This window comes from Tasmannia lanceolata, unplaced genomic scaffold (assembly GCF_043159265.1).
Source record: "Tasmannia lanceolata isolate RefF3 unplaced genomic scaffold, GAP_Taslan_0.1 ptg000044l, whole genome shotgun sequence".
In the NCBI taxonomy this organism is placed as follows: Eukaryota; Viridiplantae; Streptophyta; class Magnoliopsida; order Canellales; family Winteraceae; genus Tasmannia; species Tasmannia lanceolata.
In genome coordinates, this window is record NW_027518721.1 from 15,434,273 (window position 1) to 15,460,769 (window position 26,497).

The window sequence follows — 26,497 nt, forward strand, 5'->3', positions numbered from 1 at the left end:
TCTCCCTTGTTACATTTATTCTGCTTCCCTTCTTTTTTTTACAGTTTTACTTTTACCCTGTTTTTAACCTAATTAAAGTGCTTCTTTTCCGGCGAAACTTACTATTTTCTCCGGCAATACGTAAGAAGGTAAGCCTGAAATCTCATTCTCCCTCTCTCTCTATATTTCTATTTTTTTTTCAAAACTCCATCTAACATCATCTCCCTCTCTCTCTCTCTCTCTCTCTCTCTCTCTCTCTCTCTCTCTTTCTCATTTTTTAGGGTATTCAAAGGTTTTTTTTGCTTGAAATGCACAAAATTGGACCCATCAGTCTTCTGTCTCGTCAAATCTTTCTCAAAAAGGGTTTCGAGATCTCCCCCTCTTCTTCTCAACACAAAAACAGGTACTCGAAGCCAAAACAGGATATTCAAAGCCAAAATTTACTTGGTCGAAGTGAAAAATGTGTTTCATGTAACATTTACCGTTGTGGTTTTTCGCTTCGACTAAATTTTTTTAGGCTTCGAATAACTGATTTTTTTGCTTCGACTAACATGTTTTTGGCTGCGACTACAACTTTTGAATTCCAGTAACATTTGGAACTTTTTTCGTCTTTAACTAATATATTTTAGCTTCGAGAAATATTTGTTGGCTTCGACTAAATTTTTTTTTATCTTCGACTTCTTTTTTTGGCTTCAACTAACTTTTTTTTTGCTTCAAGTAACTTTTTCTGGCTTTGAGAAATTTGTTTTTCAGCATCGACTAGTTTTTTGGCTTAAGTAAATTTTTTTTTAGCTTCGACTATCATTTTTGCCTTCAAATAACTTACATTTTGCTTCGAGTGCCTTGCTTCTTATTTTAGCTTCGACTATCACTTTGTGGGTTTGAGCTATCGATTTTGGATTCGAGTTACATTTTTTTAGCTTCAAGTAACCTATTTTTTGTCTATGAATAACCCGTGCGAGTACCATTTTTGCTTCCACTACCCTTTTGCCTAGTGAGAGCTCTTTGGGCAACTAATTTTGGCTACAGCCACTAGAAAAGGGAAAATTTTTACAAAGATAATGAGATTTTGGATATTTGGAGGAGGAAAAAGAAAATAAGAAAGGGGCGTCTCTAGATAACTCCTTCTACCCTCTCAAGACAAATGAGCATATGCCGGAGAAATGAAGTTGTTTCGCCGGAGAAGAAGGCTTTTATCGCCGGAAAATGGGCCGTTTCACACAAAAAGGGTCGAAGTAAAACTTAGAAATGAAACTGTAAAACTTGAAAGTAAAAGTAAAAAAGTGTAAAAACAAAGAAGACAAAGATAAAGTAAGGTTAGGGGTATTTTCATCATAAAAAGTCATTTTTTTAATAAAATAGCATTTCTTAGAGTTTTTTCAAGTCAACATTTTCTCGTCATTTTTTCAAATGTCCAGCATGTAACAGTAAATAACCCTTTTAAAAAAGTACCATACGGACCACACTATAGGATGGTCCAAGCCGTTCATGTGATGGAACACAACCTAAATAGGTTGTTCCCCGAAATCAATTCCACAGGATGATCCTAGCCCTCCAATCTTCATAGATCGGAGGGTTAGGATCATCCCATGGAAATGATTTTTGGGCACAACCTATTTACGTTGTGGCCCGTCACATGGACGGTTTGGATCATCCTACAGTGTGGTCCGTACCTTTAGGGATAGGTTTCGCTCACTTATCCGCTCCTCAACGCTCCAGGGCACACCGACCCAAGGAGGGAGAGAGAGAGAGAGAGGGAGGGAGAATGGCGGAGGTGGAGCGACCGAGGGCTGAAAATGAAACAACTGGGGGCTTAGACGATCGTCAAAAGTACGGACCTTCTTCGGTGATATTTTCAGACGGACGGCAAAACTTTCCACCATTGAAGCTGGAAACTGAAGAATCTGCAGAAGGGATGAGCCCTCGAAATATGTGGCAGGTCATCCTCTCTCTCTAGGGTTTCTTCTACTTCTCGTGCTTCTTTGCTTATTCCTTTTAAGATAGGATTCCTGTAAAAAATAATCAATGCAAATGCGATTTTTGAACAACGGAATTCTGAAATAAAGAATGGATGCTGAGAACATTGATTAGGGTTTCGTCTACTTCTGCTTCTTTTATGATTCATGTTAAGATAGGGTTGTTGGGGAAAAAAATAATATATGCAAATATGATTTTTGAACAATGGAATTCTGAAATGAAGAATAGATGTTGATAAACGCAAAGTTCAGTTAAGGGGTAGACAAAACTATGAAGATAAACAATGCAGAGGTGGATTCGCGGATTTTAGAATCCATGTTTTTAGTTTGAAAACAGTGTAAAAGATGGTTCATGATCAGGCTGCTGCTGCATGCTGTCCTGGTAGTGTTTCTTTGATTTTAAGTAAGAAAACCAGGTTTTAGAAACCTCTCCCCATCATGAGGTTTCTAAAACCTTGTTTTCTTACTTATAATCCTAGAAACGCTGCCAGGATAGCATGCAGTGTGGTTACCCGTCTGGAAGAGATGCCAATTGCGCACTGGATTGAGGGTGAATCTCTCAATGTCTAATTCCCTATAAGCAGGGGAAGAGCTCCTTATTGGTGTCTATTCTTTGGGAACTGTTGATGCAGAAATCCGCTTCAAGGGTTGTCGGGTTGATGACTGGTAGAGCTTCAATCTGTACTTACCCTGCGCTCAAAGAACATGTGTTAGGGGTCTTGGAGTGTGGACTCTAGGAGACCACTCCGTCACTTAAATCAGAAATCGACACACAAGCAGGAAAGCCAAGCAATAGGAGAACGGAATAGCAATGCTTGTGAGATAGGGATTACTCCAAATGCGTACCTTTGAGCGTGGAGGTCTTTTTTATAGAGGAGGAGTCCAAGGAAGTATATGAGACTTGCCTTAGTGGGAGTCTTTCCTTATTGGTCGACTTCCCATGGAGCTACTTTCCATGTTTATCTATATGAGCATCAGGTTTCCTCTGGGAACTCGTCTCCATATTGAACCACCGAGCTTTTAGGAAAGGAGCTGTGCTTGGCAGTGACTTTCCCTCTGGATTACTTTCCTATTTGGTCGGTGTTGCTAATCCTTGGAGATGGAGAGTCCTTCTTGCCCTTTACTCTAAGAGGCAAGCTTTGTTTCCTATTTAGGCTAGGTGCCACTCTACGAAGCACGGGTACTCTCTCGGGGGTCCCGTACCCGTACCCCACACGTATGGGGTGCGGGTACGTCCCGGGTACGCACCCCAGAAATGTTTTTTAAAAAAAGAAACTTTTGTGATTCGGGTGCGTGTCGGGTGCGTTGGGGGTGCGCACCCGACGCACCTGACACGTTTTAAAAAAAAAACTTTTAAGTAAAAGGGGTGTGTGTGGAGTAAAAGGGGGGGGGGGTTTAAAACTTAAAAAAAAGTATAAATGCACGGTTTGGGTTTTTTAAAAACCCTAACATATCTCTCTCTCTCTCTCTCTCTCCCTCTCCCTCCGGCTCTCCCTCCGGCCCCGACGGCTCCCTCTCCCTCCGGCCCCTCCGGCCCCTCCGGCTCTCTCTCCCTCCGGCTCTCCCTCCGGCTCCGTCTCCGTCTCCCTCCGGCTCTCCCGACGGTTCCCTCTCCCTCCGGCTCCGGCTCCCTCTCCCTCCGGCTCTCCCTCCGACGGAACCTCCGGTATTTCTCTCTCTCTCTCTCTCTCCCTCTCTACTGCTCTCTCTCTCTCTCTCTCTCTCCCTCTCTACTGCTCTCTCTCTCTCTCTCTCCCTCTCTACTGCTCTCTCTCTCTCCCTCTCTACTGCTCTCTCTCTCTCTCTCTATTCCTCCCATTTTTTTTTTCTTTTTCCTTCCTCAGATTATGGCAACCGATTGTGTTCCCCAAACCTATTTCCTCAGATTAATAGGTTTAGGGCTGACAATCAGTTGTCATAATCTCCAAACTTAGGCCCTTTTCGTTTGAGATTTTGCCAACTGATTGTTTTTAAATTTTAATCAAACCTATTTAGGGCTAACAATCAGTTGTCATAATCTCCAAATAGGTTTTGGGCTTTTTCCCTTTTGGGAGCACAATCGGTTGTCAAAATCTGAAACGTACAGGGCCTTAAATCTGTGTATCTCTGTCTCTCTCTCTTTTTTTAGGGATTTTGTGAATCTGTTTTTTTTGGGATTTTGTGAATCGATTTTGAGTCCAAAAACAGATTATTGGGCCCTCTTTCTTTTGGATTTTGAGGACAGATTGTGACTCCAAAGCAGATTTTTGGACTCAAAGTCTGTTGAATCTAATTTTGAGTCCAAGAATCAGCTTCGGACTCACAATCTGTTCTCAAAATCCAAATCTGATTTTTGGGTGCAATACATGTTGGCTGTTGAGAGTCCAAAACTGAGTTTTGGGTGCAATACCTGTTGGCTGTTGAGAGTCCAAAACTGATTTTTGGGTGCAATACCTATTGGCTGTTGGTTGTTGGCTGTTGGCTGTTGAGAGTCCAAAACTGATTTTTGGGTGCAATACCTGTTGGCTATTGAGAGTCCAAAACAGATTTTTGGGTGGAATACCTGTTGGCTGTTGAGAGTTCAAAACTTATTTTTGGGTGCAAATACCTGTTGTCTGTTACTCTGTTGAGAGTCCAAAACTGATTTTTGGATGCAATACGCCAGTACCTGTTGAGACTTGAGACTTGAGAGTCTAAAATTGCTTCATTATAAATTTATAATTGCATTGCATTGGATTGCCATTTGCCATTTGCCATTTGCCATTTGCCACTTGCCTTTTGAATTTACATGGGTATGTTTGGTTGTGTAATGTGTATACAATTGTTTAATTTACATGGGTATGTTTGGTTGTGTATACAAATTTACAATTGGTGTTGCCTTGTAACCTTGTTTGTTTCAATTTGTGTAATTGAGAATTAGAGTCCCTTGTTTTGTTGGGTTGCAACGTTGCGTACTAAAATTGTTTTTGTTGTTTAATAGATTTTAGAATGTCTTCATCCGGTGCTAGTAGTGCCGCCCAAACCGCACATACGTCTTCTACTGATGAAGATTTGTCGAAGCCTTTATGGAAGCATGTCTCTAGATTTGATAAAGATCCTAAGGGTGGAGGGAATGTGAGGTGGCAATGCAATTTTTGCAGTAAGAGCTTCAGTAGCTCCTACACAAGGGTTAGGGCGCACTTGTTGAAGATAGCGGGACAAGGAATCGGACCATGTTCTAAAGTGAAAGCAAGTGATCTACTTGCAATGCAAAGGTTTGAGGAAGAATGCAAAGAGATTATGAAGCAAAATGCTCCCAAGAAAGTGCCATTGCCGCCATCGTCGAGTACTGGATCATTGGGTTGCACAAGTATGTTTGTGGCTCCAAGTTATGATTTGAAGAAGAGAAAGACAAGTGGAAATGTGAGTGCACTTGAAAAAGCTTTCAACATGGCGGCCCGTGATCAACTACATGCCGAGATTGCTAGGATGTTTTACTCCGGTGGCTTGCCCTTTCACCTAGCAAGAAACCCATACTATGCTAGTTCCTACACTTTTGCCGCCAACAATGCACTTTCGGGGTATTTGCCTCCGGGGTACAACTTGCTTAGGACAACTCTACTTCAAAGAGAGAGGGCTAATATTGATAGGTTGTTGCAACCTATTAGAGACACGTGGAGGGAGAAAGGCGTGAGCATTGTTAGTGATGGATGGAGCGACTCACAGAGGAGGCATCTCATTAACTTCATGGCGGTATCGGAAGGTAGAGCTATGTTTCTTAAGGCGATAGATTGTTCGGGGGAGACAAAAGACAAGCATTTCATTGCTAACTTATTGAAGGAAGTCATTAATGAGGTTGGACATGATAAGGTTGTCCAGGTAGTTACCGATAATGCTCCAAATTGCAAGGCGGCCGGACAACTTGTTGAAGCTCAATTTCCTTCCATATTTTGGACCCCGTGTGTGGTGCACACACTCAATCTTGCTTTGAAGAACATTTGTGCGGCAAAGAATGTGGAAGTAAATCAAATTGTCTATGGAGAATGTAGTTGGATCTCGGATATTGCGGGAGATGTCATGCTAGTGAAGAATTTCATCATGAATCATTCGATGAGATTGGCCATATTCAACGACTTCAATAGTTTGAAATTGCTTTCCGTTGCCGAGACTCGCTTTGCGAGTGTTATTGTGATGCTTAAGCGATTTAAACTCTTAAAGCAAGGTCTACAATCGATGGTGATTAGTGACAAATGGAATTGCTATCGAGATGATGATGTAGGAAAAGCAAAGTTTGTGAAAGAGAAGGTGTTGGATGACATTTGGTGGGATTCTATCGATTACATACTCTCTTTTACATCTCCTATGTATGACATGCTAAGAGAGTGTGACACGGATAAGCCTTGTCTTCATTTGGTTTATGATATGTGGGACACGATGATTGAGAAAGTGAAGACGGCAATCTATAGGAAGGAAGCAAAGAGAAAAGAAGAAGAGTCTAGCTTTTATGAAGTGGTGCAAGAAATTCTTTTTGATCGTTGGAACAAGAGCAACACTTCGCTTCATTGCTTGGCTCATTCATTGAATCCAAGGTTAGGTGACTTCAAATTTTATTTAGATTAATAGTTATGTTCATTGTGAACTTTATTTCCTACTTTTAACATGAAACTAAATTATTTTTTCTATTCTTGAAGGTATTACAGCGAAGAATGGCTTAGTGCCGGTTCAAATCGTGTTCCTCCACATAAGGATACAGAGATTTATGCAGAGAGGGTAAAGTGCCTCAAAATGTACTTTCCCAATTCAGCAGATCGCACGAAGGCTAATGTGGAGTTTGCCCACTTCTCTATGAAGTCTGGATTATTCAATGACGTTGATTCTATCAATGACCGAGCTACTTTAGAGCCTCATGATTGGTGGGCTGTCCACGGTACGTGTGCTCCTATGCTTCAAAGCTTAGCTTTGAAGCTTCTTATGCAGCCTTCGTCTTCATCTTGTGCCGAGAGGAATTGGAGCACTTACTCCTTTGTGCATTCTTTGAGAAGGAACAAGATAACTCCACAACGGGCTCAGGACTTGGTTTTTGTTCATAGTAATCTCCGTCTTCTATCAAGACGATCTCCACAGTATGCACAGGGAGAGACGAGGATGTGGGACATAGGTGGAGATTCATTTGACTCTTTTGAGGATGTTGGGGTGCTTGAAGTTGCTAGCCTTTCACTCGATGAGCCGGATTTGGAAGCCGTTGTTTTTACCGATGATGTAGATGATGATATTGGAGATGAGGCGACGGACATTGTATCTAATGAATGATGCGATCGTAACATTTTGTACTTAAAGTTGGAACTTATGAAATATGGAGTAATATTAGATTTTGCTATGTTGCTGATGTTAATTGTAATTTGATTGTTCTTTAATTGTTTTTAATTTTTATAAATATATAATAAAATAATAAAAATTATTATTATATTTAACGTAGTTATTATATTTAACGTAGTTTTTCATTATAATAATAATTTTTATTATTTTATTATATATTTATAAAAATTAAAAACAATTAAAGAACAATCAAATTACAATTAACATCAGCAACATAGCAAAATCTAATATTACTCCATATTTCATAAGTTCCAACTTTAAGTACAAAATGTTACGATCGCATCATTCATTAGATACAATGTCCGTCGCCTCATCTCCAATATCATCATCTACATCATCGGTAAAAACAACGGCTTCCAAATCCGGCTCATCGAGTGAAAGGCTAGCAACTTCAAGCACCCCAACATCCTCAAAAGAGTCAAATGAATCTCCACCTATGTCCCACATCCTCGTCTCTCCCTGTGCATACTGTGGAGATCGTCTTGATAGAAGACGGAGATTACTATGAACAAAAACCAAGTCCTGAGCCCGTTGTGGAGTTATCTTGTTCCTTCTCAAAGAATCCACAAAGGAGTAAGTGCTCCAATTCCTCTCGGCACAAGATGAAGACGAAGGCTGCATAAGAAGCTTCAAAGCTAAGCTTTGAAGCATAGGAGCACACGTACCGTGGACAGCCCACCAATCATGAGGCTCTAAAGTAGCTCGGTCATTGATAGAATCAACGTCATTGAATAATCCAGACTTCATAGAGAAGTGGGCAAACTCCACATTAGCCTTCGTGCGATCTGCTGAATTGGGAAAGTACATTTTGAGGCACTTTACCCTCTCTGCATAAATCTCTGTATCCTTATGTGGAGGAACACGATTTGAACCGGCACTAAGCCATTCTTCGCTGTAATACCTTCAAGAATAGAAAAAATAATTTAGTTTCATGTTAAAAGTAGGAAATAAAGTTCACAATGAACATAACTATTAATCTAAATAAAATTTGAAGTCACCTAACCTTGGATTCAATGAATGAGCCAAGCAATGAAGCGAAGTGTTGCTCTTGTTCCAACGATCAAAAAGAATTTCTTGCACCACTTCATAAAAGCTAGACTCTTCTTCTTTTCTCTTTGCTTCCTTCCTATAGATTGCCGTCTTCACTTTCTCAATCATCGTGTCCCACATATCATAAACCAAATGAAGACAAGGCTTATCCGTGTCACACTCTCTTAGCATGTCATACATAGGAGATGTAAAAGAGAGTATGTAATCGATAGAATCCCACCAAATGTCATCCAACACCTTCTCTTTCACAAACTTTGCTTTTCCTACATCATCATCTCGATAGCAATTCCATTTGTCACTAATCACCATCGATTGTAGACCTTGCTTTAAGAGTTTAAATCGCTTAAGCATCACAATAACACTCGCAAAGCGAGTCTCGGCAACGGAAAGCAATTTCAAACTATTGAAGTCGTTGAATATGGCCAATCTCATCGAATGATTCATGATGAAATTCTTCACTAGCATGACATCTCCCGCAATATCCGAGATCCAACTACATTCTCCATAGACAATTTGATTTACTTCCACATTCTTTGCCGCACAAATGTTCTTCAAAGCAAGATTGAGTGTGTGCACCACACACGGGGTCCAAAATATGGAAGGAAATTGAGCTTCAACAAGTTGTCCGGCCGCCTTGCAATTTGGAGCATTATCGGTAACTACCTGGACAACCTTATCATGTCCAACCTCATTAATGACTTCCTTCAATAAGTTAGCAATGAAATGCTTGTCTTTTGTCTCCCCCGAACAATCTATCGCCTTAAGAAACATAGCTCTACCTTCCGATACCGCCATGAAGTTAATGAGATGCCTCCTCTGTGAGTCGCTCCATCCATCACTAACAATGCTCACGCCTTTCTCCCTCCACGTGTCTCTAATAGGTTGCAACAACCTATCAATATTAGCCCTCTCTCTTTGAAGTAGAGTTGTCCTAAGCAAGTTGTACCCCGGAGGCAAATACCCCGAAAGTGCATTGTTGGCGGCAAAAGTGTAGGAACTAGCATAGTATGGGTTTCTTGCTAGGTGAAAGGGCAAGCCACCGGAGTAAAACATCCTAGCAATCTCGGCATGTAGTTGATCACGGGCCGCCATGTTGAAAGCTTTTTCAAGTGCACTCACATTTCCACTTGTCTTTCTCTTCTTCAAATCATAACTTGGAGCCACAAACATACTTGTGCAACCCAATGATCCAGTACTCGACGATGGCGGCAATGGCACTTTCTTGGGAGCATTTTGCTTCATAATCTCTTTGCATTCTTCCTCAAACCTTTGCATTGCAAGTAGATCACTTGCTTTCACTTTAGAACATGGTCCGATTCCTTGTCCCGCTATCTTCAACAAGTGCGCCCTAACCCTTGTGTAGGAGCTACTGAAGCTCTTACTGCAAAAATTGCATTGCCACCTCACATTCCCTCCACCCTTAGGATCTTTATCAAATCTAGAGACATGCTTCCATAAAGGCTTCGACAAATCTTCATCAGTAGAAGACGTATGTGCGGTTTGGGCGGCACTACTAGCACCGGATGAAGACATTCTAAAATCTATTAAACAACAAAAACAATTTTAGTACGCAACGTTGCAACCCAACAAAACAAGGGACTCTAATTCTCAATTACACAAATTGAAACAAACAAGGTTACAAGGCAACACCAATTGTAAATTTGTATACACAACCAAACATACCCATGTAAATTAAACAATTGTATACACATTACACAACCAAACATACCCATGTAAATTCAAAAGGCAAGTGGCAAATGGCAAATGGCAAATGGCAAATGGCAATCCAATGCAATGCAATTATAAATTTATAATGAAGCAATTTTAGACTCTCAAGTCTCAAGTCTCAACAGGTACTGGCGTATTGCATCCAAAAATCAGTTTTGGACTCTCAACAGAGTAACAGACAACAGGTATTTGCACCCAAAAATAAGTTTTGAACTCTCAACAGCCAACAGGTATTCCACCCAAAAATCTGTTTTGGACTCTCAATAGCCAACAGGTATTGCACCCAAAAATCAGTTTTGGACTCTCAACAGCCAACAGCCAACAACCAACAGCCAATAGGTATTGCACCCAAAAATCAGTTTTGGACTCTCAACAGCCAACAGGTTTGCACCCAAAACTCAGTTTTGGACTCTCAACAGCCAACATGTATTGCACCCAAAAATCAGATTTGGATTTTGAGAACAGATTGTGAGTCCGAAGCTGATTCTTGGACTCAAAATTAGATTCAACAGACTTTGAGTCCAAAAATCTGCTTTGGAGTCACAATCTGTCCTCAAAATCCAAAAGAAAGAGGGCCCAATAATCTGTTTTTGGACTCAAAATCGATTCACAAAATCCCAAAAAAAACAGATTCACAAAATCCCTAAAAAAAGAGAGAGAGACAGAGATACACAGATTTAAGGCCCTGTTCGTTTCAGATTTTGACAACCGATTGTGCTCCCAAAAGGGAAAAAGCCCAAAACCTATTTGGAGATTATGACAACTGATTGTTAGCCCTAAATAGGTTTGATTAAAATTTAAAAACAATCAGTTGGCAAAATCTCAAACGAAAAGGGCCTAAGTTTGGAGATTATGACAACTGATTGTCAGCCCTAAACCTATTAATCTGAGGAAATAGGTTTGGGGAACACAATCGGTTGCCATAATCTGAGGAAGGAAAAAGAAAAAAAAAATGGGAGGAAGAGAGAGAGAGAGAGAGAGAGAGAGAGAGAGAGAGAGAGAGAGAGCAGTAGAGAGGGAGAGAGAGAGAGAGAGAGAGCAGTAGAGAGGGAGAGAGAGAGAGAGAGAAATACCGGAGGTTCCGTCGGAGGGAGAGCCGGAGGGAGAGGGAGCCGGAGCCGGAGGGAGAGGGAACCGTCGGGAGAGCCGGAGGGAGACGGAGACGGAGCCGGAGGGAGAGAGAGCCGTCGGGGCCGGAGGGAGAGCCGGAGGGAGAGGGAGAGCCGTCGGGAGAGGGAGAGAGAGAGAGAGAGAGAGAGAGAGAGAGAGAGAGAGAGATATGTTAGGGTTTTTAAAAAACCCAAACCGTGCATTTATACTTTTTTTAAAGTTTTAAACCCCCCCCCCCTTTTACTCCACACACACCCCTTTTACTTAAAAGTTTTTTTTTTAAAACGTGTCAGGTGCGTCGGGTGCGCACCCCCAACGCACCCGACACGCACCCGAATCACAAAAGTTTCTTTTTTTAAAAAACATTTCTGGGGTGCGTACCCGGGACGTACCCGAGCGTACCCGCACCCCATACGTGTGGGGTACGGGTATGGGACCCCCGAGAGAGTACCCGTGCTTCGTAGCGATAGCTCAGGTGTTCGGAGTTCGTCCTTATCATATCCGAGCTTATGGAGAGATCCTCATGTGGCGAGGTTCGTGGCTTAACAAATTTTTCTAAAACTTTTTGGCAAGATTACGAATCAACAGCTGAGATTTGCCTAAGATATCTTTCTCCATTAAGACGGCGTGGAACTTGATTAGGGATACTGCAGAGCCAAAGGGTTGGGCTAAGGTTATATGGAGACTGATGCATAAAGCTATTCTGGTAGATGCCAGAGTTCAAAATAAACACATAGCTTTTGCATCTAAGTGTAATTGTTGTGATGAACGTAGTAGTGAAGATATAATCACCTCTTTATAGAAAGCAAGTTGGCAGGTGAACTATGGAGGTACTTTTGTAATGTTCTTGACATCCTTTTTTTTTTGAATGGTCAAGAGATTCATTAAAATAAAAGACCAAGATGGTCAGAGAACAAAATAAAAAAGAGAAATACATGAACAATGCAAGAAACGAAAAATCAAGGAGGTAGGAAGTCAAATTGTTCAAAGGATGACATAAACACCCCATCCTTGGCTAACTTATACGTTGCCTCATTAGCCGATCTCCTGATATGGCGGGAAGAGATATTTGAGGATCCTTATTCTTCAAAAAAAAAAAAGAAGATATTTGAGGATCCTGTAATGTCTTTAATCTCCTAAAAAAACTCCGCGAATCTCCAAGGGAATACATGAGAACCGCTAAGCCAACGGATGACATTGAGGGAGTCGCCTTCTACCACCATTCTATCTAGATCCTTCATAGCTAACAACTTGATTACTTGGTAAGCTGCATGGACCTCCGCGTCATTTGAGTCGGTCTCTCCTATTGGGAGTTTGGGCTCGGGCTCGGGCGGGCTCGGGCTCGGAAGCTCGCTTGAGCCCGGCTTGGTAAGGGCTCGGCTCGAATCCTTAACGAGCCGAGCCCGAGAAATGCCAGGCTGAGCTCGGCTCGGCTTGTTAAGAATTTAATATATTATATATTATATATATATATATATATATATATAATTTTATAAGTTATAACCCTAATTTCATTACAGGTTATGTGATTATTTAAGGGCGATGATATTTTCACTCCCCCTGCATTATGCGCACGCTCCCCTTATAACGTGATTTGACGTGAAAAGTGGGCAACTTTAACGCTTTTTTACGTCAAATCACGTTATAAGGGGAGCGTGCACATAATGCAGGGGGGAAAATATCACCTCCCTTATTTAATTTGAATCATTTGATTGTACAGGACATGTCCAAAAAATCCCAAAATAGCCCAAAATACGTAGGATTTTGGGGCCCAATTGGCCCATTAACGAGCGCCGCTCGCGAGCTTGACCAAGCCGAGCCCAAGCTCAGGTGTTGAGCTTAACGAGCCAAGCCGAGCCAGGCCAAGCTCGGCTCGGCTTTGCTCAGCTCGTTTACACCCCTAATCACACCCGCTTCATCTCTTAAAATTCCACCTATGCCGGCTGGGCCCCGGTTGCCAAAGCTAGCTCCATCGAAATTTAATTTCAAAAACCCAAGGCTCGGTGGTACCCACGTTTGCACTATTACAGGTCTTCGCTCTGAGTTATCACGCACTTCCCTCCATCCACACCAAAGGTCGAATGTGGAAACAAACTTAAAATTTGGGGTGGACTTGGTCCAAAAGATTGCGAGGGAGACTACCTTATTGAGAAGATAGGAGGGGCTCTTAGCATATCCTCTAAATACCCTAGCAGTCCTTTTTGTTCACAGCACCCATAGTACTGCCGGGAGAGAAGTGTACCAATGCCCTCTTAACTCCACGGAACTAGTTGCTAGCAATCTAGCACTTCAATTAACTGTTCGGAAAACACCCAAGACATTCCAAATCTACCCAAAATACCGCTCCAAACTTCCCTTGCTACCTTACAGTGAATAAATAGATGATCCACTGTCTCCCCATTTTGAATGCACATCCGGCAGTGATCCATGATCTACATATTCCGCTTTCTAAGGAAACCCATTGTCTAAACGCGATTGCAAATTGCCGCCCAACCGAAGATACCTACTCTGGGAGGAGCTTGAATAGACCATATCTTTGCTACTCTTGGGGCTGCAGGGTAAGAGACAAGCTGCTGATAAAAAGACTTTACTGTGAATTTCCCTGAAGTATTCCATATCCATATCCTTTTGTCTGATCCATCCCCCTTCAAGTAACACCCCTCAAGAATCTCAAATAATCTAGCCACTGAATTCAACTCCCTATCAAAAAATCTTCGCCTGAATGTCGGCATCCAAACAAGTCTATCCTCCTGTCTCTGAAAGAATTCCTTAACTAGTGCATCCGAAGACGATGAGACATGAAACAAATATGGGAACATATCCTTTAGAGTTGTAGGAGCACACTACCAATCATGCCAAAATCTCACCCTATCTCCCAACTGAACTCTAAATCTTGTTCCTGCCAGAAATAAAAATTTGAAAGCAAAATATCCCTCCATACAAAGCATCCTTCCTTTCTGAATCTGTTGTCAGACAGACAGCCAGTGCCCCACTTGTGATCCATACTTACTATCAATTACTTTGACCCAAAGTTGGGATTGTTCCTCCCGGGGGGCCACCCCACAAAAATCATCTCTGTATCTCTTCAATTCTGTTTATTACAGTGACACACTGACAGGGCATTTGAATAGAGAGAGATGATAAACATGAATATTGGCCAGAACCGCCTTGATAAGAGTTAATTTGGCGCTTCTCGACACTAAGTTTCTTTTCCAAGTATCTAATATTCTTTCCACCCTTTCTACAATAGGATCCCAGCATGAAACACGTGGCCTCTCTATTCCCAAAGGCAGACCCAAATAAGAAGATGTGAAGAAGTCCAATTTGCACCCCATAATGTTAGCAAGCCCTTGGGCTACATCCAATCCATGTGAATGCCATAAAGCTTGGATTTATGAAAATTAGTTCTTTGGCCCGAGACCGCTTTGTAACACCTAATGATAGCTTTAAGAAGGTAGGCTCTTACAATGGTTCAGAGTTTCCAAGAACACTAATTATCTTTTCAAGTTCTTTATTAGAATTCTTCCTTCCATATTGTTATGGGAAATTTGGAAGGAGAGGTGCAGTCGAAGGATGGAAAACCATTATTGTAATGTAACTTACATCAGATGCAATGTGCCGATGTGGTGCATTGGCTACTCCATTTGGTTAAAGAGTTCAAACCAATTAGAAGATGTAGCTTCTTGGAAAGCTTGGCTCTAACACATCTGGGAATAGAGGAAAATATCATCCCTAATCAAAACATCATGAAGGCGATCCGGTGCAAGCCGCCCACTAAGTGGTATAAATTAAATGTTGATGGGGCGTCTAAAGAGAACCATGTTTGGCTGGAGGAGGATGCATTATTAGAAATTATCTTGGCAATATTTGGGTAGCTGAAAAGAAATTATCTTGGCAATAAATTAAAAGTTGTTTTGCTTTTGCGCATTTTTATAATATATCTTCAAATATGGTAGCTGACACTAGAGCCTTATTAGATGGGCTGAGATATTGCAAAACTTTAGGCCTCACCAATATTTGGGTTGAATCTGATAACCAAATCCTGGTTAGTCTCATTAAAAGCAACAATAAGCATCCATAGTGTATCCATTATTTTCTCAAAGATATATTGTCCCTTATTTCTAGTATGAACTGCTTCATAAATTACAAGTATAGAGAATGTAATTGTGATGCAGATTCATTGGCTAATCATGCTTGTTCTACTCGACTTAATGATACTTTTCGGAACTGGTTGGGTCTCCCAAGAGACACGAGAGGGGGGGGGGGGGGGGGGGTGATTCTTTGTATTTTGTATGGGTTTTAGAGGCAAGGTGACATGTCCTCCTCTTGTACTTTATTTCTATGAATAAAATTTCAGGTGCCGCCCTGGGTTCCTAGATAAATTCCGGTTTAAAAAAAAGATGAATCAACGCCGTGCTTTAATTGTTGATGGAAAGAAACGTCTTTTCGGGAAAGAGGTGACGGCTCTTCGATAAATGAAACGGCGACAACCCATTAATGATGTACGTAACGACGTCATTATGGGCGCCGTTTCTGGGGGCTAACCAAAATGCGCTACGTGACGGGAGTCCCGTCACCCGAAGCGACGGGATTGCTCCCATGTGTGGGCGGTCTCTCTTCTATAAAAGGGTGCTAAACCTCATTTTTCCATTGTTTCCGCTTTTGAGAGGGGTTTTTTGAGCTTTCCGGTGAGTTCGAAAGCTTCCAGTAGCCTTCCATTTTCGGCGAATTCTTCCATCCTCTAGTGGGTCATTGTCTTCCCCGACGATCCTTCTCATCCCCGGCGAACGTTTAGAAGTCCTGGCCCTCTTTCCTCTCTTAGTAAGTTTTTCTTTCCTTTCTTTACTTCTCATCTCTCTTTCTGTTTTCTCTTTTTCTTAGTATGTCGATGGCGACCGATTCCAGAATCCCAATCCGCCATCTTCGGTGATAATAGTAGAGGGTGGAGATTCGGGAATGGTGGAAGAAGTGGTGACAGAAAGCATGGTTTTAAATTTCATCCGAAATCTGATATTTCGGTTGGGAACGAAACCGAAATTTGGTGAAATCCCAAATTTCGCAAAATTCCAAATTTTGGTAATTGGTTCTTTTTAAATAAAAAGAATTAATATTATTCCAAAATTTCGGTAATTTTGGCTGAAATTTCGGTTTCAGTGAGGGCCAAAATGCATAATGAAACCGAAATTTAAACCATGCTAGAAAGAATGAGGGTAGAAAGAGAAGGTGAGGAACGAGAGTATAGTGATTCCGAGGCCACAACTAGTGGTTCTCACATTCCAAGCCTGGGTGCCTCACCGGCACGTAACCATGGCTCTGGTGAAGAGTCCGGAGTTCCTGGTGCTTAGGCCCGTAGAAGGCCTAGTCGAAGGGTTGTTAGAGGGGAAGAACCGTCGGAGTCTGGAAATAATGAGGACCATCTTCCTCTTAGTACGAAGTTGAAGAGCTCAGGGCAAGCTGCTAGTACCTCGGGAGAGAACACGTTTTAGCCAGAGGGTGTCATAGCCACCCTATGCCAATTAGGGGAGAAAACAGAGATCGAATTAGGAAGAAGTACCATATACCAGAGATGTACGGAGTACGGACTTCAACTCCCCGTTGCCAACGAACGAGCTTGCGAAAGCTCGGTAAAGGGGGAGTTTGCTTTCTATGAAAAGGCCTTTAGGGCAGGAGTTCGGTTTCCACTACCGAAGATCATCACATGGGCTTTGGGATTTTATGGAGTAGCCCTATGCAGATGACACCTAACGGGTGGCGAAACATCTTAGGCTTTATGGTGAAGATGGATATCCTCAAGGCATACCCATCTAGGGACGTGTTCCGGAGATCCTTTTCTTTGAAGAAGCATGAGGGAGAGCGAGGGTGGTGGTATTTCACCCACCAGAGAAAAGTCGAAGTGGTAGTAGGCTAGCTGTCCTCCATCAAGAGATGGAAGAACGAATTCCTTTTCATTAAACCTCTGGAAGGAGAGTCTTGGTCGTTTCCGACCACCTGGAAAATTCCACCAGAAAAGAATCACACCTCGTTACCGAGGTTGAATGCGTAGGACGTGACGACCTTCAAAAACATCGAGGACACCCATGCCGTGCATATTGATGAGTTCAAGTTTGAAGAAGATTTGGTCAAATATAAACTTAGATCCATAGTACTTGAACATGAAGAGGGGGAGGCTAGAGAGCACGACAAAGGAGAGCCTAGTGGTAATTCCACTGAGCCAATCTTGCCTTTATCCGCGGATATTGTTCTCATCATTGTTCTGACATGTGATTCCGAGGCCACGGCTAGTGGTTCTCGCATTCCAAGCCCGGGTGCCTCGCCGGTGCGTAACCATGGCTCTGGTGAAGAGTCCGGAGTTCCTGATGCTTAGGCTTGTAGAAGGCCTTTTTGAAAGGTTGTTGGAGGGGAAGAACTGGCGGAGTTCAGAGATAATGAGAACCATCTTCCTCTTAGTACGATGCTAAAGAGCTCGGCACAAGCCGCTAGTACCTCGGGAGAGAGCACATTTTGGCCAGAGGGTGTCATAGCCACACTATGCCAATTAGGGGAGAAAGGCATAGATCGGATTAGGAAGAGGTACCATATCCCAGAGATATACAGACTCCGACTCCCCGCTGCCAACGAATGAGCTTGCGAAAGCTCGGTAAAGGAGGAGGTTGCTTTCTACGAAAAGGCGTTTAGGGCCGGAGTTCTGTTTCCACTACTGGAGATCATCACATGGGCTTTGGGATTTTATGGAGGAGCCCTACGCAGATGACACCTAACGGGTGGCGAAACATCTTATGCTTTATGGTGAAGATGGATATCCTCAAGGCATACCCATCTAGGGACGTGTTCCGCAGATCCTTTTCTCTGAAGAAGCACGAGAGAGAGGAAGGGTGGTGGTATTTCACCCACAGAGAAAAGTCGAAGTGGTGGCCGGCCAGCCTTCCTCCATCAAGAGATGGAAGAACGAATTCCTTTTCATTAAACCTCCGGAAGGAAAGTCTGTCGTTTCCGACCACTTGGAAAATTCTACCAGAAAAGAATCGCACCTTGTTACCGAGATTAAATGCGCACAACGCGACACACAACGCGACGACCTTCAAAAACATCAAGTACTATGGAATTAAGTTTATATTTGACCAAATCTTCTTCGGTCTTGAACTCACGACTATTGTTATTATCATTGTTATGACATAATGATTTTCTATTTGCATAAATGGCACCTAAGAAAACAGTCGCCCTCCCCGACGAAGTTATAGCCGTTGCCCCTTGCGAGGTCGAAGATGGCGAAGCAAACTAAACCAGAGGATTAAGAGAAAGGGAATGTTGAGGAGAAGAATAAAGACCCTCCTAAGGAAAGAGTGCCTCCGAGCAAAAAGATAAAGCTCGGGCTGAGTACAATGACAGACCTTGTAGCCGCAAGGGGATCTTCAAGGGCATCTCCCCCGAGGATCTAGGGATGCCAAAAAACGGAGACGATCCTCCACAGAACCCGGCTAGAGGGAAATCGCCGGTTCGTTCTTCCGTCCGGATTGGGCAGAGATCGAGGACACGGGCCTCCACAATCCTCGGGTTGCTGTGGAGATGGGGCTGCTGATGGGAGTGCTTCTCGCAGAATAGGCGGAATTGCGCAAGCTTTCAACAAGGGCCATAGCCCAGGGCTACTTCTTCCATTCCCACGTTGTAAGTATAATTTTATCTTTGTACTTTTTTTTAAAAAAATTTCCATAAATGTTTGTGGACTTAGCTCTTAAACTTCTTTCGCCCTATCCTTCGGGAGTACCGTTGTTGCTTGAATGCTGGACTATTCTGCTGAGAACACAACTCTTCGGGTCAGTGGCAGGGATTTGAAGAAGAGGAATGAGGAGCTCACGGAGGAACTGGCCCTAGAGAAGACCGAGGTACGCTCCTTGGAGCAGGAATCAGAGAATAAGGAGGCCCAGGAAAAAGCGAAGACGACGACCGCAGAAGCACATGCTTTGGCTGAAGAAAAGCTTACTGAGGTCGGAGATAGGGCGGTCGAAGAATACAAGGAATCACAAGAATTCTATGTCGACGTTGTTGTCCATGCCTTCTCCTTCGGGGCCAAGGGCTTTTGCAACTTCCGGGACCAAGGGCTGACGACCGATTCCAAGTTCTCAGTAGCTCAGCTTGTCCCTCCTTCGGGTTCAGATAGATGACGTAGTGGAAGAAAAAGAACAAGATAAATCTTAAAAGGTTCCTCGGAGGGATGCCTTCTTGTTTGGCAATCATTTTCAACAATGGGCTTTAGTGTGATGCCGAACAAGGAGGTTTCCTGGTTGGAATTTTTGTCCTTTAATCTCCCTGGCGTTGATACTTCCTCCGATCAAAGGGGCATAATAATTGTGAAGCTACACCGTGGGCAAGAGTTGGGGCTTAGAGCAATAGCTTGAAAAAGGGATTCGTAAAGCCTCTGTCATCCGACCTTCCTTTGCTACTGTTACATTTATGTATGAATCAGACATTCATATCAATGGTTGCTTGCTGATCTTCTGATTTGTAATCAGTGTCGTGTAGTAGTCAGAACTTTTGGCTTAGGTTCTTTACCGAGCTTGTTTTATGTACATGACCTTGAAGCCCTCTAGTGTAAAGCCTTGTTAACTTTGATGAAGTGCTTCTCTTTACTTTTACTTGCATGTATGGTTTCCTATTTTATGCTAAGTAGTAGCACTGTATTTTAACATCTATCCTCGGCCTACTTAAAGTATGCAGTGTGATGCTACCATTGGAGAACCCCTTGGATGAATGTGGTTCTCCGACCTTACTAAGTCGGGACCGAGCTCATCTCGATTGGCGATTTTGGCTTAATAGCCTACCGGCCTGAAAAGGTTAGTGTATGGGAATTCCCCTCCGTGCTTCGTGCACGTCGGCTGGTCGTCCTCTCAGTCTAATCTGGCTTGCTTTATAGCTCAGCTTAGACTATTTTTCGGTGCTTTCTCATACAAGATTGGCTTAAAAGCTCAATTAGGCGGGTGCTGACTTGAAAAAGCCAGCTAGGGTTGGTGACCTTTTACCTCTTGGGTATATGGTTGATCCATCCTCTCCGTTTCCCGGAATATGGAGACGATTGGAGAATTACACACAATTTGGAGAAATATCAACTTTTATTCATTGATGAAAGAGCGATTACACGAATGGAGATAGGCTATTCCTGCATTTAACAAAAGAAAACAGAAGAAATGGGAATGAAAACAAAATGAAAACAATTACCTCACTGATATTTTTTTTAAGATTATCCTAGTTCCAAGTTTTGGGGATCAGATTCTCGTCGAGAGTTTGCAACTCGTAGGTGCCCGGCCTAAGGACTATGGCGACCTTATATGGCCCTTCCCAGCTCGGGGCGAGCTTTTCGGAGTTACTTGGATCGGATACCTCAGAGCGATGAAGAACGAGATCGCCGCCCCGTACGGCCCTTCCCTTCATTCGAGAGTTGTAATAGTTGGCGACCCTGTGTTAGTAGGCGGGGATATGCATTCAAGCTCTTTCCCTTGTTTCTTCGAGCAAGTCGAGGTTGGCTCGGAAACTCGGCATTCTCTTGTGCATCAAAACTTTGAATTCTGAGAGAAGGGATGATAATCTCTACAAGTATCACGGCTTCGGTCCCGAAGGCTAAGGTGAATGGAGATTCTCCAATCGTAGTCCGGGGAGTAGTGCGGTAGGCCCAGAATATGCGTGGAAGCTTGTCCGCCCATAACCCCGTAGCGTCTTCAAGATGCTTCTTGAAGCTCTGTAGGAGAATTCGGTTGGTGACTTCAACCTGTCCGTTCGCCTTCGCTTGGGGGTAGCCAATCGAAGTGAATCGATGGTCGATGCTGAGCTGTGTGCCATTAGTAGTGATCAGTATGCGCGGCACTCCAAATCAACATATGATTTGGTGATAGAAAAACTTGTGTGCAACTTTTGAATCAGCCATTCCTACTGCTCGGCTTCCACCTACTTAGTGAAGTAGTAATGGCGACGAACAATATCTTCCGTTGTCTACTCGCAGGGGGAACGGGCCGAGGATATCCATGCCCCACATAGCGAATGGAATCAGATTGGTCATAGGAGTATATCGAGTGGCCCGTTGGCATGGTACCGAAGAAAATTTCTGGCACTTTTCACACCTATTGATGAAGTCTTGGGAGTCTTGAAGTATGCTAAGAAGGGGTTTAACCAGCTCAGCTCTGGGTAGAGTTCCATCAATTCCTCTTCGCGTTCGATACTCGGCCGCTGGAAAACATCGGTATAGACCGTTCCTAGGCTCAGAGTATTTGAGGATGCCAATTTTGACAAGGCATCGGCCCAGGAGTTCTCTGATCTCGGTATTTGGACGATTACAAAAGCTTCAAAATTTGAAATCTTTTAGCATACCTTTTCCAGGTACTTGAGCATCCTTGGTTTTTTCCTTGTAAAGTCCGTTGACCTGTCCAACAATGAGTTGTGAGTCGCTGCGGGCCTTTAGTCGATCATCTTTCATCTCGAGCGCGAGGTTTAGTTCGGTGAGGAGTTCTTCATATTTGGCTTCATTATTGGATGTTCTGAATTCAAACCGCAAGGCGTACTCAAGTAGGAGTTCATCGGGACCGTCCAAGGTTAGTCCGACACCGCTCCCACTTGCATTGGATGAACCGTCAACGAATAACATTTACGGAAAGTTTTCTTCTTGCTTGTTAGTGGGCGCCTCCTGTCCCTTTGGAGTCTTCGGGCGGTAACATGCGCTCCACTACAAAGTCGGCAAGAACTTGTGATTTGATTGCCGGACAGGGCTTGAACTGAATGTCGAACTCGCCTAACTCGACCGACCAATTAATCAACCGACTAGAAGTGTCTGGCTTTTGGAGAATTTTTCGAAGGGTTGGTTGGTCAAGACGATGGAGTGTGCTTGAAAGTATATGCAGAGTTTTCGAGCGGCAACAACTACAGGGAAAGTGAATTTTTTAATTTTCTGGTATCGCGTTTCATCATCATGGAGAACTCGGTTCACGTAGTAGATTGGCTGTTCGTTCCTTCCCTCTTAGCGGACTAGTACCTGGGCTTACAACAACTGGGCTGATGGCGAGGTAGAGGTGGGAATCTTCTTCTGTATTTGGCTTTGTAAGCAGCGTAGGTGAGCTAAGGTAGGGCTTGAGTTGCTCGAAGGTTGTTTGGCATTCCTCCGTCCACGCAAACCTATTCATGTTCCTCAAAATTTTGAAGAACGACAAGCACTTTTCCATGGATTTGGACATAAATCTACTTAGTGCGGTGATTCTTCCCGTGAGCCTTTGTACATCTGTGATGTTCGATGGCGGGGCCATGTTTAAGATGGCCTTGATCTTCTCAGGGTTCGCCTCGATTCCTCATTGGCTAATCATAAACCGAGGAACTTGCCCGAGGTTAGGGGCGGAGCCAGGAATTTACACTTGGGGGGTCGGACACTAAACTAGCCAATCATGCAAAAGTACAGCCATGAACATAAAAGGGATTTTGCATGTCATTGGGGGGGGGGGGGGGGGGGCATGGCCCCCCTCATGCTCTATGTGCCTCCGCCCCTGCCCGAGGTTACTTTGAAGGCGCACTTGGAGGGATTCATTCAACTTCATCTAGAATTGGCGAAGAACGGAGAACATTTCTTGAAGGTCGTATATGTGTTGCGCGGCCTTGAGGCTCTTAACGAGTATATCATCGACATACACCCCCATATTTCTACTTATCTGATCTTTGAAGAGTTTGTTAACAAGTCTTTGGTAGGTTGCTCCCGCCTTCTTTAGTCTGAAAGGCATGACTCTATAGCAAAGAGTCCTTGCTCTTTGACGAAGGGCGTTTTAGGAATGTCGGGGCCGTACACCTGGATCTGATTGTAATCGGAGAAGGCATCCATGAAGCTCAACATCTCGTGTCCGGAGGTAGCATCAATGAGGAGATCGTTCCGGAGAAGAGGATTGTGGTCTTTTGGGCAGGCACGATTGAGATCAGTAAAGTTGATGCAAATCAGCCACTTCTCGTATGCTTTTTTTGACGATCACAACGTTGGCTAGCTACTCCGAGTAATATATATCTCGTATAAATCCAGCTTGTAGTAGCTTATCAACCTCTTCCTTTATGCGCGCTTGCCTTTCCGGGGCGAAGTTACGATTTTTCTGCTTCACCTGCTTATGGCTCGGATCTACGCTGAGCTTGTGAACGGTGACTTCAGCAGAGATGCATGGCATGTCGGATGCTGACCATGCAAAGACATCTGCGTTCATTCTTTAGAAATTGACAAGCTCGGTTCGAGGTTCACCTGAAAGTAAGGAGCCAATTTGAACAGTCCGTGCTTCGTCACCTTCAAATAATGGGACTTGCATGCTTCCACTACCCTGGACTTTTTACGGGTGAAGTCCAAATCGTTACAAGCTTCGACGCTCCCGAGGTTGAATCCGTGCCTCATCCACTAATCCAAACTTTAAACTAAAGCTTCACTCCAAGGGTTGATAAGGTGCCCTCCACCAAGTGCAAAGAAGATAATTGATTGCCTTCACAAAAGGCTAATCTACAATGAAAGCTCGCTCAAGAACAAAATAAAGATTTACAAGTGAAAACCTAAGTCTAATCCCTCAAACAATAATCAAATAAAGGCACAAGGAGTTTTCTAACTCAAGTGCATGTTCAATTAAGTCCCAAGTGTGTTTCTTGAAGGTTTTTTTTTTGTTTTTTGTTTTTTTTTTTTTGGGGGGGGGGGGGGGGGTGGTGGTGGTGGTGGGTGGACTCCTTTATATAGAGCCAAGAAGCCAAAACTAGCTGTTATAGGCTTCCAAAAGGCAACTCAGATGATCTTCAGTCGACCAAGTAGGTGACCGTTGGAAATCTAGCCGTTTGGCAGATTTGCATGTTCGAGCGCCCAAGCACCTCTTCGGACCCCGACTCGGTCGCCCGACCAATACTTGCTCATCCGAGAAACAGCTTATGGAAATTTTCTATTTTGCACAGTTAACTTCGAAAATTCATGTCCCCCTCGTTTCTTATCAGATTTTGATGATCCCGTGCATTACAGAAAGCTTAGAAAGTCTACTTTCTGTTAAAAATAATTTAAAAATATTTTGTAGCGTACCTAAGGCCAATATTTACCAATTTACTCTAAGGGACTAGAATTACACTTTAGACTTACAAAAACTTCTTCAATACTTCAAGTCTTGAGATCTCATATTCTTCTCCTTTGATCTTCTTCTAACTTTTAAGCCTTCTCACACAGCTCCATTCTCCATGGATTTGAGTTCCATGCCTTCAAGCTCACATCTTCAATTTGGTACTATCCTTTTGATCCGTGTTCCCTAACTTTGCTCTTTGATACCGTCTTCAATTTGCTTGCTAACACATAGAACACATTAGTACAACTAACTAACATAAAGTGTCATCTTGTGTTTGAAATCAATTTTTTTTTTTTTTGAATGGTTTGTGTTTGAAATCATCAAAACATAACTTAGAAGATTGCCAAGGCTGTACCCTTAGGCTTATAGAGAGCAAAGAGCATATTTTAATTTCCAACCTTTAGAATATCAAATGATGTTTTCTGCATTTAACAAGTTTGTTTTCAACACTACTTGGTTTGTGCAAATTTTCTGCTTCCCCTTTTGGTGGCAAAACCATTGGCATGGATAACTTACGTTCCTGTCTTTCGCTAGAAAATTAATGTCACAGGGAAAGTTGTTATTTTATATGGGAGAAATATACTCCAGGTGTCATTTTACTTGAAATATCTGCATGGACCATTAGATATTTTAGATTGTGTTCACACTATCCTTGGTTGGGGTATGCATCTACTTGTCAATCCACTTGTAGCATGATTGAGTAGGAAAGATCACATGAAGTCGTGCTCAAGACTATTGCCTCGTATGCGCTTTGCTACTGACATGGATTTAAATGTCGGTTTCGGTTTCAGTTTCAGCCTTGGCCGAAATCGAAATTTCTGCCGAAATCCGGTAAAAAAAAAGTAATTACTTATTAATTTCGGAATTTTTATATTAAAAAAATCAATAAGTCGAAATATCAGATGAAATTCCCGAAATTCAGATCAGAAATTTAAAGCCATGGCTACTGAAAAAAGATGACATGCTAATAACTACTTAGCAAACTGTTGCTTTGCAATGGAATGGGCCTTTATGCTTTACTACCGGAAAAAGATGACATGCAATTCACTCCTTGGCAAATTGTTGCTTTGGAATGGACTGAAAGTTTGAACTTTGAAGAGGGGTGTGTTCCCCTATGTCTGTTAAGGGTAGATTATTACCTTTACTTTCTATCTATGTGATTGTAGCATATCTATTAGGGGCAGATCTCCTCGTTGTGAATCTGGTATGTTTTATGAAAGGCCGAAGTTCTCAATTAATGTGTTGGGAGGAGGCAGACCTTTTCTCTTAACCTGGCTGTGTCTCAGAGTCTAGGACAGTGAGAGGTTTGAATCCATATGAGTCATGGGTTCTACTGTTTGAACTCCTTGTGCAGGTCCTGTTAACCAATGCAATAATTATAGAGCCTTGAATGGAACCAACGTTCATTTATTTTTAGATTTTCTTAAAGTATGCATTCCCAAAGGTAAATTCTCAGACACAAACGCAGAAAACGAAGGACAAGAGGATGCCTTGGTCTTCTAACTAAACCCTGATGGAAATGTTTTCATCATATGAAATACTCACTTTTCAGTTGATTTTTTGTCCAATGCTTGTGACTATTTTGCTAATGATATTTGGGACAGATATCGGCACGACCATGTTTTGATAGTGGGACGACTAACCTTGTTTTATACTTCTCAGTTTGGCTGCTGGGTGCTTTTTGGGAATTGTAATAGCTTTTGAAAGCTGATTAAAAAGTGTAAAGCAAGGTGTGTCCCATTATCAAAACATGGTTGTGTGGGTATCAGTTCCGTTTTCTTTGTTGCTATTTTGAGTTTTTGTCTGACCTTTTTTCCCTTAAAATGAGTTGTGTTTTCTTCATCAGTGAAGTTTTTTGGGGGGCACTTATTTCCTCTGAAGTTGTGAACAAACAGCTACAATATCTGATTGGTTTGTACTTCAGGTGTATGCTCTTGGAGGTTTCATGGTTCTGAGGTGGATATGGGCTAGATGGAGGGAGAGGAAGAGCAGAGGAGAATCATCTGGAGAACCATCAATGTCAGATGATTAAATTTTAATCTTTGGAATATGACACTCAAATAGACACCTGCTTTATGTGGAACCATGACTGCTTGTACAATCTGTGAGTGAATTTAAACATTTGGAATAGGGCACTCAAATATACACTTCCTTTATGTGGAACCATGTCTGCTTATACATTCTATGGCTGTTTATTCCAAAACCTGCAGCTTCTGTTCTTTGTATCTTAAA

At 42.7% G+C, this 26,497-nt stretch overlaps 2 protein-coding genes and 1 long non-coding RNA gene across 3 annotated transcripts; 2 read left to right on the forward strand and 1 right to left on the reverse strand.

Annotated features, from left to right (window-relative positions):
- Positions 1 to 1,500: 1,500 nt before the first annotated feature.
- On the forward strand, positions 1,501 to 26,497 carry LOC143863634 (uncharacterized). Its single transcript, XR_013240916.1, has 2 exons — positions 1,501 to 1,918; positions 26,190 to 26,497. It is a non-coding gene; the product is annotated as an uncharacterized LOC143863634 (long non-coding RNA).
- On the forward strand, positions 4,567 to 7,282 carry LOC143863793 (uncharacterized). The gene is made up of 2 exons (XM_077374555.1): positions 4,567 to 6,502; positions 6,605 to 7,282. The coding sequence occupies exons 1-2, from the start codon at positions 4,923 to 4,925 to the stop codon at positions 7,221 to 7,223; spliced, it is 2,199 nt and encodes a 732-aa protein (XP_077230670.1). The 5' UTR covers positions 4,567 to 4,922; the 3' UTR covers positions 7,224 to 7,282.
- On the reverse strand, positions 7,572 to 10,239 carry LOC143863586 (uncharacterized). The gene is made up of 2 exons (XM_077374295.1): positions 8,293 to 10,239; positions 7,572 to 8,190 (listed from the first exon to the last, which is right to left on the reverse strand). Exons 1-2 carry the CDS (start codon positions 9,870 to 9,872, stop codon positions 7,572 to 7,574), a joined length of 2,199 nt encoding a protein of 732 aa, XP_077230410.1. The 5' UTR covers positions 9,873 to 10,239.

Excerpts from the sequence above, each read along its gene's own strand:
- LOC143863793 (XM_077374555.1), top strand. The coding sequence starts at position 4,923 with ATGTCTTCATCCGGTGCTAGTAGTGCCGCCCAAACCGCACATACGTCT. Across the intron at positions 6,503-6,604 it reads GCTCATTCATTGAATCCAAG|GTATTACAGCGAAGAATGGC; the intron begins GTTAGGTGACTT and ends CTATTCTTGAAG.
- LOC143863586 (XM_077374295.1), bottom strand. The coding sequence starts at position 9,872 with ATGTCTTCATCCGGTGCTAGTAGTGCCGCCCAAACCGCACATACGTCT. Across the intron at positions 8,191-8,292 it reads GCTCATTCATTGAATCCAAG|GTATTACAGCGAAGAATGGC; the intron begins GTTAGGTGACTT and ends CTATTCTTGAAG.